Source organism: Ambystoma mexicanum, chromosome 13 (assembly GCF_040938575.1).
Source record: "Ambystoma mexicanum isolate Mex_15411 chromosome 13, UKY_AmexF1_1, whole genome shotgun sequence".
NCBI classification, from domain to species: Eukaryota; Metazoa; Chordata; class Amphibia; order Caudata; family Ambystomatidae; genus Ambystoma; species Ambystoma mexicanum.
In genome coordinates, this window is record NC_090938.1 from 159,382,827 (window position 1) to 159,399,110 (window position 16,284).

General features: G+C 44.5%; 1 protein-coding gene across 1 annotated transcript in view; it reads right to left on the reverse strand.

Moving 5' to 3' along the window:
- The window catches only part of ITPR3 (inositol 1,4,5-trisphosphate receptor type 3), a 510,867-nt gene that overhangs the window by 252,389 nt on the left and 242,194 nt on the right, over positions 1 to 16,284 (reverse strand). Inside the window, exons 8-9 of the mRNA XM_069633522.1 lie at positions 14,919 to 15,065; positions 10,358 to 10,453 (exon numbers count right to left, since the gene is read on the reverse strand). Of these exons, the coding sequence (XP_069489623.1) occupies positions 10,358 to 10,453; positions 14,919 to 15,065 (243 nt within the window). The remainder of the gene's footprint in view (positions 1 to 10,357; positions 10,454 to 14,918; positions 15,066 to 16,284) is intronic.

The following is a 16,284-nucleotide window of genomic DNA, read 5'->3' on the forward strand; positions in this document are numbered from 1 at the left end:
CTTTATACTGCTTCTGCTTTCTGGGCTCAGTGGGGGGGAGGGGCGGTGCCCTGCCGCCCTATGATAGCCGCCGCCACTGGAGGAGAGCGCCGGGGAGTGGAAAGGGGAAGAAATGGGGGCGTGAAAAGCATTTCACGCCCTCATTCGCACAGGAAGAGTTGCGCCGGGACCCGATTTCGGGATTTTGAAATCGGGTACCGGACTGTAGCCACCCAATTAAAAAAATCCTGGGACCCCGGGACGAAGGGTGGTTTCCCCGGACTGTCCCGGTAAAACCGGGAGGTCTGGTAACCCTACCATGGGGTAAATATCCCATGCAATCCCAACTCATAATTAGGGGGTACTTTAAAAATAGGAGTTTTTAAAATGCCACGTATTTCCAGCTGCCACCATGCTCATAATGACGCCCTCACTGTTCCCACAATGTATGTAAACCATAACCTTTAAACTGAGGGTCGCACACCAGATAAGTGAAAATGTTCAGCATTCGTGGCTCCCTTTAACATCCCATGGCAGATGAGGGCTGACTCAGTTAGACCCTCCCACTTCAACACATTTGAAATATGGACCAATTAACAAACGGATACATGAAACAGTACTCTATCGGGTGTAACATAGAAAGGTTTATGACGAGATTATACTATGCAACGTGTCTAGATCACAGTAGGATGCCCCTGGGCTGTCTGTGCGCTATATAAATATAAATAAATAAATAAATAAATAGGATTGCTTCATATTTCATGGTATGTCAGACGGATGTACATTAAAATAACATAGGACGAAAAGATCGAATTGTAAAATGCTGAGTCTCGCTGTGCCGCGTATTGCAATTCGATCTTGACTTTTTTTTTTTCAATGTCCACTGCATTCACTTTATGTTTGCGGGGTACACCCCTGCAGCCGCCAAAATCAAAAATTCCAAAGTAGGAGTGCGTGGGACACCCGACCAACCCCCACACAGCTACCTCTGTATTTTCGGTTTCGTGATTTTACATATACGCCTAATGCGGGGAAACCATGTGTAAGGTCTTCTGGGATACGACCTTTTGGGTCAATACCCGTCAAACCACATCGTTACCCACCTCAGCAGCCACCATATTTGCTATTTACCAGAACGACGCAGCGGCCATGTTGCAACCATTCCTTTATTACTGTAAAAGCAACGGAATGCGAGAAGGCGCATTCCAGCTCTAGCCAGGGCTGGGTTGGACCGGCTGGCGGAACGGTTGTACTTTGTAATGTGATGTATGGACATGGCTGGCCACATTCCTTTAAGATGCATCACAGTGGCAGTGTCACTGCATTTTTTCACAGCTTTTAATGGGGGCTAAACTCCCCCTTATGACCATTTTCTACAACCCACAGCTCCCTCAGCCCCGAAACTACCATAAAATGTAAGTTAAAATATACCCTAACTCCGCACACCGCTACAGAATTCTGCAAAAAATTCTGTAAAACGGCAGTTGACCAAATGCAGTGAAAGGGGCGCGGTGAGTTGGGCGGGCATTTGGATGCCTTCAACAAGGAGATATATATTATTACAAATGAAAAAAAACAAAACATTATGCATAACACAGAATATGGTGTTTATCGCAATCATCGTCATGGCAACAATACAAAATGACGTAATAGGAAGGATACAACACCTCCCGTCTACACAACAAACGATCAGAGCAGAGAGGAAAAGAGAGGAAGCTCACACAGTGAGAGCAAAGCCATTTGCACCAAGATTCCATTCACTCGCGCAAAGAGCGCACGGAATGAGGAAATAAGTAGCGACCTTAGATGGGAGGGACTCTCGCGAAGGAACACAGGCTTCGCAATGAACACGGGCTTCACGTGTTTTAATCGCGGGTATTCTCACCACAGAATTTGCTTTGGGTGAATCAAGGGGTTCCCACAAACCCACATCAACTCACCCTGACAACCAGCCACCCACCCACCCAAATCTCCTACCCAAACATAAAAACACATTTAAGAAAAAGAAAACAAGCCAAAAACAGTTATAGTCAAAACACCACGGTTAAAATAAGCCCTGGTAAAAATGGCAGTGATTAAAGCACAGTAACCGGGAAAACACAATTGTATGTGGGAAACAGTGAAAATGTTCTACGGGCATGGGGTGTTTCTAGGTCTGGAAGAGATCTGGGGCTAAGCTAATGTCGGAACTTTAGGGACTCGGGGCTAGCTAGCCTTTTGGTTGTAGCCCCTGAGCTTCTATCCGAGGCTACAAAGAAAAGACCAGGGGCTATAGACCCCAGAGCCCCTAACAACGCCTCTGCCTACGGGGATCCCACCAATGACCCCCCACATAGCACTAAAAGGGGTATGAAGATGGCACTAACCACTTCAATGATTGGAGAATGAGAGGATGAGATAACGTCTAGTCCGTGGAACAGGGAGGGTAGACATTCAGGTATCTGCAGGCTTTATTAGGCCCAGATATCACCCGTTACAGGCATCACACTGCTATGGAGCAAGGAAACCGCCATTATATTCTGGCACCAAGCAGCTCTAAATGGAAGGGTTTCAAGATGGCGTCTGAATGTCATCAAGCCCATGTTGAGTTGTATATAGTTCGGCAGTTCATTCCACAGCTCTGTTGCCTGACCTGCAAAGCATCTATCCCTGATCCTTGTCTTCTTAAATTTGGGTACAACAAAAAGCCATCATCAAAAGACTCGGGAGGATAGCTCATGGGCAACGTGCTCGCCGTGGAAGCAAGACGGCAGGGAACAACACAGGTTCGATCCCCGGGTCCGCGCTTAGAAACCTCTGGGTATTAAGTGCGTTATAAATAACATATCATAGCATACTGGGAACTGAGATGTTTTTGAGGCTGATGAGCACCCAGTCTAAGTGGGAAAGGTGCAGTTCCAACTCTAGTAATGGATTTCTGAACTAGGCAGAGGGGCTTCAGTTCCACGTTCTTCACTGGGAGCCAGTGCAGCGACGCTACAGCAGGTGAGATGTGCTTCCATGTCTCCACTCCCCAAATGAGTCTGGCTGCTGCTTTTTGCACCCTCTGAAGCCATGCCACCTGGTTCTTCTCATAAGTACTAACGATTGTTAAAGTCCACGCAAGAAGACAGGACACCAAGATGCAATGCCAATCGATGCACGAGCGATGGACGGAACATGAAGGATCGCTGCGTTCTCAACCCTCCAGCACACCGCGAAGATGGTACGGCCGGGAACAAGGCATAAAAGTACACCATGGCATAGAGGACATACTTTTGAAGGTAATATACTAGGTCGCGGAATCCCCTACATACCTACAGAGACGTTTTTATAGGAGGGCAAAAGGAGGGGGCCCCCACAAGGCTGCCTGATCTAAAGTAAGATTCCATTGTTCGCCAGACTTATATAGCACACGCCAGGAGATTTTATGGCATGGTGCTGAGGCGCTAAACCTATTGCCTGTCTGTTTTGACAAGTACATCCTTGATCAAGTAATCATATAATGCTTTCTGTGGTCACTGTGGAATACATAGTTTATGCGTTCCGTACAGCACAACTTCTGTAACATTCTTTCCTTCCTGTGGGAATTATGCTGATCCGGTGCAATAGCCAAAGTTGAAATCCATATTGATAAATTGAGTGCCACAATGGTTCAGAAGTTAGCTCAGTGTGTTAAGCACTCATTGCAGAGATATGTGTTCATATATAGAAGAGCACATTCCAGCAAGTCTGGCTGAACCTTTACTATGTCTGAAGTTTATAAACCTACCTGCATATGTACTTGGTTTTTCAGCATAAGAGGTTCTATTATCAGCAATGTTCCTGCACCAGATAGGGGTTGCTATACGAACTAACATGTCATTCGTATGGTGACGGTCTAGAAATTGATTTGTTCAGATGGGGCGTTCTAAAACTCAGCCAATACCCTCCAAAGATGAGCATAAGTGATTAGTCCAAGAGGTGAATACGTATCCAAATTCAAGACTGTGGAACCAAAGTGTTCATGTTTGTATCCTGGCTTTGCCAGCAGACGATACAGTGATCCTGGTCAAATCATATAATATATCTTGCATTACTGTGCTGTCTTTTGTGAGGTTTGCCTTCTTGTGTGCTGGTGGCATCGTTTGGCTCATTACTTGATCTTTCTTCTTAGTTATGCCATTTGAGTGGAAGGGCTGGTAGATATGAGAGAGCGGACCAGATGTTGTAGGCCTTGGGCAAGCATATGTTAAGGTCTGGTCTTTTGACACAAAAAACGTTTTGCTTTTTGTATAAAAGTCAGTGGTTTTTCTGCATGTTTATGAATGACAATTACACAAGCCATTGTTTTGGAAGTATTTAAAGCTTAAAAGTACAAAAGGCATACCTAGATTAAATCTGTTAAATCACATCACTTGGTACGCTGGTACTTTATACTTCCCTTGATGATGGAGAGAATGAAGCTAGAATCATTCCCATTTTGCATAATATCCTTCTGTAATATTTTGGTTTTAAAAATTGTCAGGTTTGGAAATGCGATTTGTGTACTTTGCAAATCAGATTTTATAAAATGAGATTGTTTTAGTACATGGTAAAGCTGAAAAAGAAAGTGTTCAAATGCAGAAATTGCAGAGTTGGCACAAATCCCAGCTTCACCCCTTAAGCAATGTGTGATCCTGGGCATGTCATGTAATCTTTTATTGCCTAACCTCTCAGAATTACCAGTCCCTAAACCTTTCAAAATTGTCAGACCTTAAGAGTGACTTCCTTCTCAGGGTATGTTCTTCATAAAAGCCTCACTCATGGTTTCACTGGCTATAGGGTTGCTTCCACTATAATAGTGAGCATTGATGTACCGCACACCACAGGCACTGGTTCCCTTGATCTCTAATGGCAACACTATTTGAAAACCATGTCCCACTTCTAATCTCAGTCTGTCTGGATAGAGACACCTTCTGGTAGCTTCTAGTCTGCATCCACTATCCATGCTATGCTATGTGTAGCTTTCTCCTTCCTTACAATGGGTCTGCTCTATCCATGCTTGAGCACTTTTGCATTCTCTGAGGCAGCTAATGCGAGTTCTCTGCCTATTCTGGGTTACTTGTACCGTTTACATACAGTCCTGCATTAATACTACAGGCTGCCTACCATTCCGGATGCTATTGATAAAAAGTATCCTGTTTCTTTACTAGAAGAGAAGTAACCTCTTCGTAGATTGCTAATGTTGGCCTTCAAATGCTACTTATCATTCTGATTAGAGCAAGAATGAGGAGGGTAAACATGCTTATTTTGAATGCTGCGAGGCAGCATATCAACCTATAGGCTATGATCACGGTGGGGGGAGGGTGCCACCAGGTACTCTTGATCACTTAATTCCTTTGGTTTGGTGGAGTGGGGTCCCAAAGATGACCATGCCCAGGACCCCAAAAATGCTTAAGATGGCCCTGCATACCTACACTGAAATTACAATGATATGGAGAAAAGTATGCCACCTGTGTGTCAGTCTCCTCCTTTTGCACCCTTACATATGTGGGATCTTACCTAGTTGACACAAACCTGGGAACCCTGAGATTCACCAAATTAGGTAAACAAGCCTCTTATCCATCCGTTCGCACATACAGAATCTATAGGGTTCAACCTCTCCAGCAGTCGTGACATAACTATAGAACCTGGAGAGAGACTGCGCGTTCCCACTGACGTAGTCTTGGCAGCACCCAGGTTGGTCTCCAAATCGAAGCTCGCTTGGAAGCATGGGGTGGATGTAATGGGTGGGGTGGTAGAACCAGACTAGGAAGAAGACATTAAAATCTTACTCCAAAATAATGGTAAACATGCTTATCATGTAAAAACCAAGGAGAAGATTGTATAAGAAATTCTCGAAGGTACTATTTCCCAAACTCCTAGAAGTACCAGAGTTAGACTCCCCTGAGAGAGGGGCTAAAGGCTTTGGGGAAGCTGACCAAGGACCAGACCCAAACCTCGAGTTACATAAACTGAGTATTGAGGAGGGCAAAGCTGAGATAATCCCAGAATTGTTGCTCACACAATGCAATGACCCTGCATTGGCTGATGCCTTCCTCAGAGTTATCCCTGAGGAGGAAGGCAGAAAGAAAGAGGCTCCATTCTTTTTTTTCGAGACAGGGTCTACTTTATAGGGGTGACACCACCAGTGGAGGAACGTCTCAATCCCAAATAGTAGTCTCCAGAAGTCACAGCAGGGTTGTGCTGGAGGTCGCCCATGGCCGCCTCAATTCAGGACATTTGGGAACAGCAAAAACCCAGGGATAAGTTGTGAGCTTATTCTATTAGCCAGGCATATACTCTGATAAAATAAAGCTTGTTATGACTTGCTCCTCAAAACCCAGGAACTAGTATAGCCTAGTTATATCAGATTATACTACACATTACCCTGAGGCCTTTCTGAAGCAAAGGAACACCTCGAAACATCGTGTTCCCTTTTTGTCATGGGTAGGTTTCCCAAAAGAGATACTGACAGATCCGAGAACAACCTTTATGAGTAATATCATAGTGGAGGTCAAACAAAATCTTCAAATTAAAACTTTGACCACATCTGTATATCATCCTCTGGCAGATTGCCTGGTTGAGCGCTTTAATAAAACACTTAAAAGCATTCTTAGGAAGCTAGTAGAAGCTGATGGAAAGAATTGGGATATGATGGTCCCTGGTGCTCTGCGTGAAACTGCACAAAACCGGACGAAATTCCATTGGATGCAAAATTTCAGTGGCGGTGGAACTGTAATGCTGATTCTGCAGAATGGGTAGAAATTGATTCCAGTTTGAATTCCGCACTTTTCACTTCGCAGGTGAAATTTCGCCCAGCTCTAGACCTAACTCCAGACTCCATGTACTAGGGAGTGGGGGAAAAGGCTCACTTCCCTGGGAGGAAAGCAGCCCATGGTGGAGTCTGTGCATAGTAGAACATCTATAGAGCATGGTCACCATAGAAACCGTGCAGGAGATGGGGCTCTGGGAAATGGCCCATTTACTGCCTTATGGTTGTATACCACGTAGCAGGCAGGCAACTGCAATCTCCAGGACCTTCGCTGTCCTGGCCACTGGCTTTTGGTCCATACGACTATCATATCGGCCAAAAGCTTTGCAGGGCCATTGCATCGCTCATAACTTATTCTGAAGGGAAGGTGCCACCATTTTACAGCCACAGCGGTCCATAGGATTTAATGTTAATGTCTAGTGCACAAACACTTTAGTTTAAAGGGAAGTGGTGCAGCATTCTGCAGTTTGTTTCTGCCTGGGTAAGGAATCGGCTCTAGTATCAGTAACAGGCGATAGAAGTAGACTGGAGGATCACCGCTGCATTGCACCGATTCTTTGAAATTCATGAACTGTGTTTTACACTGATCCTCAGGGCTTCAGAGAAGACTCTGGGGTGGAGGTATTCTACTCCGTACCTGCGGTGTCTGCTCTATGGTCTGTGGCAGTTGGCTCTGTGGCCCTACCCATAAACAGTGGCATAGTAGGAAACCTGGGTTTTCTTGACAGTCTGTTGCAGCTCTACGCTAAAATCAACAATTTCACAATTCTGCTTTTTCGGATACGAAAACACTGAAAAGATTCCTACCTTTATTCCATTTAGCCAGTAACTAGATCTAGTCAGTGTATTTCCCTCAGCTTGGATTTTTTACCGTAATGCAGTGTTCTCTGGCATTCCCAGGTATTCTTTTGGGAGAGTACGGGGGAAACAAAACTCACACGCTCGGACATTCCTCGCTCTCTCCCAATGACTCCTTCACTGGATCCATGTGACTGAAAAGATGATGTTTAATATTGTAGGTAATATACCATAATGTTGCCCTCATTTGTGCACCCCCGCAGTCACTGCGACGTTGGCAGCGCACAAAATACCGACTCCCATTACTGCCCCCAAGCAGAGCAGGGGTTGCAGGGTGTTCCCAGCTTTCCCCGGGGGCAGTAACGTGAGTCAGGGGTTCCAACCCACGTAAGTGGGAGGAACTGACGCCGCAGGGATACTGGGGAGTCAGCGACGCACACAGATGTGTGCCGCCAGGAAGGTAAGTGGGGTCGGGGAGGTGGGTAAAGTGATCTTATTTGATCACTGCGCCGCGCCATAATCGGCGGCGTCATTTTCGTCGGTGCCGTTACGGACAGCACAGTGATCACATAGATTCATATTACATGGTTGACCCACCGAGCCTTCCACTGGCAAGGACCCAACTTTCTGGATCTCAAGCTTCCCCACCATATCCCACCGCACTGCCTGTGTTCCTCTTCCTTCACACTCCTAAAACAGTGGCAACCATTCTTTTTCCTCCAAGCGCATCCTTATGTAATTTGCTGGTACTTCTTTGCCAATTAATTGCTGATCTCCTAATATTTCCAAAAATGTCTTAAGGCACACATTTTGTCTCCACTCATTCAGGCATCATTCCGTCATCCACTGAGCGCCAAAGTGCCCCATCCGGCGGGAAAATTGCTGTTGATCAATCGTCTGATGGTGGGAGACTAAAGATCTAGAAGAGCTGAGAAACACTTAAATGGTAAAAAGGCCATGCATGTGTTATTCATGCTCATCCCCATTATTGGCCCTCTTTTGCGCGAGCAGTCTGTTACCAAGGTACAAATGCCCGCTACAACGTCAATTGCGCGAGCAATCAAAGAAAGCGAAACGCGAAAGCGATGCAAATCTTACAGGGTTGGGAAAACGCAGGTCGTGGAGAGGACTCCAAGGTACTTCCCCCTAGAAGATACTTTGAAACACCATTACATTCCCTTCAACCTCATTTTCATGAGAACGGTTTGCAACTGTGCTGGTTTCACCAGTCCCCACCGTAGAGCACTGGCAGCAGGCTGCAGAAATCTTCCCTACCCACTGGCAAGGAGAATGTACGCAAGACTCAACCAAAACACAGCATTAGCTGAAGCCATGCCGCTGGGCACACAAACGCAGGTGGTCCACACCCCTTTATCCCATCCTGACATGCTACCAACTAACTGGCCTGCATACCCATTCGAAGTGAAACCACAAGGTTCAAGATGACATCATCTCCAGCAGCGTTAACAAAATCCTTGCAAGCAGAGACGTGTGGCCTGAACATGCCCAAAGCGTGGGCGACAAACAAGGGGATTTCCTGTGTTGGAAAAGCTCTCAGTCCTCTGGCGTCTAAAATAATCCTTCCGAATGACAAAGACCCTTATAGGTCCATGACCCAATCTACGTTGTTGAATGAAAGACTCAGTAGAACCCTACCTGCAGAAATACCTTAAAATCCCAGAGTGCTTTTCGTGTGTGGGAGATTGTTATCAGTTAGCCGTAGCAGTAGGGAAACCACTGAGTCCAGAGACTTTGGAGATGAGAAACCATCGCTGCAGTAGCTTGAGTAGCCAAAGCCCAAATGGACGATGCAATACGGTGAAATAGAGTGTAACCAGACTTGAAACTAAAGGTCCTTCTCAGCAGTGCGGTGATGAGGATTTGAGAACAAGCCTCCCGCAAGTCAACAGTGAACCTGGGCAAACATGTTTGGATAAACCAAGAACCACCAGAAATTCCATCCATTCAGGCAATCCGCACAGAAGTTATTGTGGGGTTCAGTGAGTGTGGCAGCACTGTCTGTAGAACAGGCATGTGCTGTTGGGGTTTGCAATCAGTGTTGTAGGGGAAGGTGCAGGGAGGCTGCTGGTAGCTTCCCTAGTGTAGGTAGATGGGGAAGGTTTTTCATTGAGCTGGAATTAGGATAGGTTGGTGATTTGATGAATGCACACACTGAAACACGCACGCACACAATTATGTTGTTGTGACTAGACCGGAGATTGCACTCAGTGGGTGAATCCGAGTGTGCAACACACCCGCCATCTTTTTTGCAAATAGCGGTGGGGGGATCCCAGTGATGTCTTACACACATGCCATTTTGTTGCAATTAGAGAGAGGGGAGAATCCAGGTGATGGCACTGCATGAAGTATACACATGACGTTTGTCAGTAACTGCTAGAGAAGAGAAAATCCCAGGGTTGGTTTGAGGAAGACCACTGCCTTCTAGAGTACTGCTGAACATTCCTACAGTGTGTAGGGCTCCGATTACCCAAGTATATTTTCCTTTGAAGTCCTAACTTTCTGACTGTCTAGCTAAACTCAGTCACGAACCCCTGAACTCTAGTGGAGTCTTCTAGTGTGATTTGGGAGAGCCAGCAAGTCTCGCGAGAACTTGTGAATCTGCCAAACCCCTAATATGAAGCTCAGATCGACTCAGGAGTTTGCAGCAAGTAGAGAATTATATGAGTCGATTATTTGCATTACACACTTTCATTGAAAAGCTATGCATTCTATCTTTTTACTTTCAAGATTTTCGCATTGAACCATGCCCTCATACCAGGATTGGAGATGTGCCACAAGCACACACGTGGCCATGCCCAGACTCACCTCTGCAGCAAGGTAGTTTCCAGTTGCAAGATGCTTAAAGCGATAAAGACTGTTCCAGTGGCCGGCGCCCCCTCGACAGGGGTCATGGTGCACAACCTGTATCCAACAAAGGGAGAAGATTAGCACTACTGAGGTTTACAGTGAATCCAGGATTAAGTGACACTGGGGCTAATGTTCACTATCAGACACTTAAATTACATTTCCACTTTCAATTTTAGGAGCAAACCTCAGTCCCCCTTCTTTGTCTATGACACACTGATACCATAAAACGTGCCCATGTGCAAGAGGTGCTTCCGTTTCCTTCCTGGACGCCTACCTGGCAGGACACGTAGCCAACTGGTGGTGATCCCCTAGATGAACAGAGGAGTTTGAATTTTCAGAACTCAGGTTTACAGGCCACCTTATAAGGATGTTGAAGACCAAGTACCCAGGACACTAGAGGAGGGTAATGACGCATATGGTGGCATGCATCTCCTCTGCCGATAGGACCGATGGGAGGGATGGAGGGCTAGTGATAGGACGATGATTTGCCGGTGAAACGCGTGGGCCAGTATCACTGAGTTGAGCTTCTTTGAGAGAGCAAATATTTGCTCCACATTGTTGGTGGGGGGGGGGAGAGGCCCTCTAGGAGCCATTTGTAATGAATGGCACATACACCGAGGAGGACACACTGATGTGTGATACAATGCACAACATATAAGAGGATATAACACAACAAGAGTGGAGAGCACATCACGAGGCATCAGAAAACATGACATTGCAAATATCATTGCATTAAAAGATAGTGAGAGTTAACAAGACAGCACAAGACATAAGGACACTTATCACAACACAACAAGGCATAACACATAGAAAGAACAGACATACCTAACAGAACATAAAAATATAAAGTATATTAAGAGATATTGATTGTAAAATAGAGAAATATAACATCTCAAAATATAATATATGATGAAAAAACCAAATACACATCATGATAAGACGTACCATACCATATCACATCAAAAAGTAAACAAAGAAGACATGTCTTGACATCACATTACATGATATACTATAACAAAATATTACAAAACAAAGGTAGCCACAGCAAAATGAAACATAACGTAACATGACATAACTAGAGGCGACATGTAAGATAGCACACACATCAGACATGAATATATTGTCATCTACGGAGAAAGGGCAACAAAAATACAGCCAGTATATTATAGGGATTTAAAGTACTCTATCCCCATATAAGAAGAACTACTCACTATATTATAGGTCCTAACCCAACATCAACTGTAGTATGCCTCCTATTTATAATTGAAAGACAGACAGTACCTATTCTCACCGTATCAATTCAAGTCTATTGAATGTGCTTATAGTCAAACAAACTAATGTAAAAACAAATGACTTAAGGACCAGAACTTCCAAAAGCTGAAAATGCGGTCCCTGATTTACTTTAAGTAGGCTACAACCCTCTTATGTCATGTATAAAAACGTTCAATGTTTTAAACATTGAAACCGTGGTATCCCATCAGCTTGTAACATACACTGCAATCTAAAAATGGATCAGTTTCATCATAGTTAATTCCATTTTAGCTTTCATCGGGATCAGCATTGCCATCTCTTTAATTCTATTAAGCTTATGATGCATCAATCTCAATTATGAAAAATTGACATGTACCGCAGCCTCTTTTTCTAACTGGCGCGCCACCGTGTTAGAAGTGGTAAACCAAGGTGAAGAATTATTAAGGGAAACCCCATTTTTCATATGTGTCAACAAGGGAATTTGCTGGCACAATCCCTTGAGCAGATGCCTACTAAGTTGCCCCTGGCAAGGGCAGCCTTAGGGTTGATTACCCTACAGGTAGCTCAAGGCTTGGACTGACCTGGATGTAAACTCATCTCGGATATAACGCTGATTTAATTCATTGTGGAAATCGAAAATTGTAGCCAAGCAGGTAGGCTCAGAGTTGGTGTCATCTTTCACTGTTTGTAGGGAGTTAATTCTTTGAAAAACTCCCTCAAATTGGAATCATATGAGAAGATGGCCCAAGCTTTAGCATGAGGAACATGCAAGACTGCCTCAATCTGTTGCCCTCCCAAGAAATGTGTGAATTGCAAAATTGCCCCTGTCGCCTGTGCTATGGCCACTACTTGTTGTCAAATCCTCCAAGGTTCTCTCCAATGTAAATACATTCCTTAACCCGGTCTAGAATTTCTCAATTTAGAGCTTTTGGCTTCAACAACCATCATTTTAGATTTTGAGGAATTAATAGATAGTTCCCTGCCTTGTATGAATTACTGTGTATTTATCACGGAGAGGCAGATTTGTGGAAAGTGTTCTAGCAACTAGGGAGAAGCAATGGCAGCTCCACAGATGATACAATTCCCAGTGCAGTGAGTTGTTTGAAAAGGAGTGGCACCAAGACGCACCCATGCCTGTGCATTCCCCGTCAAACCAGAATCTCCCTCGGGCCTCTGCGCCCCGAGGTCATTTTTTTGGATGATATTCAGGAGAGATGGAGCGGTCTCCTGCTCAGAATGAAACCTCTGTAACCTCAGCTAGTTGCAGGGAAGTAACCTGCCCATCTGCCTGCCCTAAAAAGCAGCAGCTCAAGTGGTCTTCAACAGGATCCAATGGTTGTGCAGATCTAACTGGGCGAGCTTGGTGTGTGAACAGTCTGTCAGAACAGCTTCATGGAATGAGTGACCATACTGGCAATAGCAAAAACAATTAGCTGCACTTCAGATAAAAGGTCGCTTGGTTCATTATTCACGAGGGCAGCTGTAGCTTTTGCATCTTTACTGTAGGATTCTGCAAGTGCCTGGAAGACAGTCTTCGAGGAACACTTAGGGGTGTTGAATGGCTCCTCAGAATAAGTGATGAGATTTGGGGAGTACTTCCTAATGTAATTTGTTACAAGTAATTGGACATTATTTTCTTTTTCTACATAGATCTACCTAGTTATGACTTTGATTTTCATTAAACATCAGCAGTGAGTTCAGGGAGGTTTTTATAAGGACCAATCGCAGGGGCACTAGAGTACCAGTGACCTCCAGCAGAGATCAATCGTACATAATAGATTTCTATTGGAAATAAAAATTACACAACATAGCCAATCATAGCTTAACATGACATAGCGTAGCTCAGGGTGTCTCCAACCTGTGGCTCTCCAGATGTTTTGGACTACAACTCCAATGACCATTCTCTATTGTCAATTCTGGAAAGTGCAGATGGAAATTGAAGTCCAAACCAGGTAGGGAGCCAAAGGCTACAGACGCCTTTCCCAGATGATCCTAATGTAGAATAGAATTGCACAGCATAGGCTTGCACTGTATATTAAAGCATATGATAGACCCAACATCCGCACAAAACTGGACCTAGGGGCACATACACAAAACCTCTAGGCACTACAGACCAAACCGCCCCTATCGGGCTACATAATCACTTTACCAAGGTCAATTGCGATTGTTTGGTAGTAAACTCCTAGGCACAAGTGACGCATATCTGTGGAATTTTCTTCTGGTAGCCCAAACTGCTCAACCCATGTAGTCTACCTTGAGAAAACAACTCAAACCACATCCCTTCAAACTTCCCCTGTACTCTGTTATCCAGAGCCTAGTCTGTTGTACTTAATAAAATAACATATTGGAATCCATACAACATATTAATAGCAACATTCACATCCTCTCATCAGTCAGAAATGAGCAGGTGGGACTAATTATTTACTTTTTGGTGGACACAGACTGCTGGCCATTGCGATATTCCTTGCGGGTGTAGCGCATATGGGGGTTTGTCTAGACCGAAGTTGGGGTGCATGGTGTTTTATAACCAAAAGATTACACAAATGCTAAAATGCATAGACCTTCTGCCGACTATTTCAGGTAAAGAGTGTGCTTGTGTGTATCAGGTTGTCTGCATCTCCCAGTCTTTTTAGTTTCAAGGGACAAGTAGATGTAATTGCACTCTCAGCATCCCCACCCCCGCCCCTCCCCCAGGTATATGGAGGCCTAGGGTTAATTATAGGGAAACAATCCACGCTCTTACTTCTAGGGGAAGTCCCTATGAAACTGGAATTCTCACTTATCATGAGAATCAATTGTACTCCAGTTCTCCAATGGCTATTATAGCAAGTATGATAGCTCAGTGGGTTGACCGTTTGCTGCTGCAATCTGTTTGTGAGCGGCAGGTCGCAGGTTCGAATCCCAGCAAGGCCAACTCTTTCATCCTTGTGAGGTCGATAAATGAGTACCAACTTTGGAGGAGTGATATTGTATGTAAATATGTTGTATGTAAAGTGCTTTGGTGAAAGCGCTATAAAAAATAACGCATCATTATCATCTGACCTGCATAAGGGGTTGGTGACAGGGTATAAACAATATAGGCCTTGTTGGTGTGGTAGGATGCGGTTGCACAAGGTTCACCTGACGTATGGCGGCCAGCGGTACACACTGCAGCAATTTGGAACCAATTCCACGCCTTCCACCACTTTCCTATTTAGAGGTGTGTAAGTCATATGCTTACAACTGTGAGAGATTAAGCAGCAAAAGAGGACAGAATTAGTCACATTACCTCCACCTCCCATAGTGCATTTGAGCTTGTTGCTGAGGTCGCCGACTGCCGAAGGGTCGTGCGTAGAAAGACGTGCAGTTTTGCCTTGTACTCATCACAGGTCAGGAACTTCTCTTGTTCCGCATGGAACAAGCGCACAACATCACCCTGTAACCATGGCAGCATAGAGAGAGTCAAGACGAAGGGAAATATCCGAGTCTCGAGAGGCATGTCATCACCACCATTATCATAATCACCCTACCAGCATCACCAACATAATCCCCACCATCATCATTATTGTTACAATACCCATTACTATCATGGTGACAACAGGAGGGAGATGAATGTGTAGAGCAACAGTAAGTATAAGATAAAGAGACAGAAAGGGGCATTAAAAGAATAAGAGAGGAATTGAAAGGCTGCAACAAAGAAGGATAAGGAAAGAGAAGCGGGATAGAAAGTAAAAAAGATGTTGGTGAAGAGACGAGGAAACGGATATAAAGATGCAGAGAAATGTGTAGAAATCAAGGATGGGAAGAAGCAAGAAGAAAAGATGACATATATTCTAGAGACAATGACAACCAAGATTCTACAAAGTTCTTTCAGAGGCTTCACAATTGTCATATTTGCACACAATGATATTTCTTCCAGCAGCTGATCTTTCATACCGTAGAGGGGCACAGCGATGGGCACAAAACCCGCTCCCACAAACCGTAGTCTTTTATGAATATTCCAAAGGACACCCTGAGTCTCTGGTGACCAACACAAAAATGTACCCTTTTATGTGAATTTTTTGCCCATAATTGGGTAAACGTCTTAATGTCGGGTATGCACTCACAAAAAAAAGAAAAAGAAAATGTAGCAAAATGTTCTATCAGAAAACACGTCCTGGTTCGAAAAACAAGGTATGCACGGTTCCCCTCTCTCGGACATGTATGTTGTAAATGGAAAAATGTCACCTGGACAGCTTTTCCCATGTATGTTAAATTAACAGATTGCAGCAAAGGCCGATATTTCCTGTGCACTTTAAAGTGCACATAACTGAACCTGAAACCGGTGTTGTTTCCCCAACACTAGTGGGTACTTGCAACCGTATCACATACTCTTGGAGCTCCATTGGCAACACTGGAAGTGAAATAACACAGAATTTGATAGCCCACTGTACAATATTTTCACTAATATCTATTCAAAATGTGAGAGTTCAGCATGTTAGGAGGATTGTTCACTGGCACAAACAACTAGACGGCATTCCAAAGCCATGCCCCTTTTAAAAACCTCAGTAATGAGATGTGGCTTGCCAAGCAAGCCACGCGGTGTGTACACAGTGACATAAGAGTAGCAATTAATCCCTCTAGATATGCCTGAATAGCACCTTAGGTGCGGATTA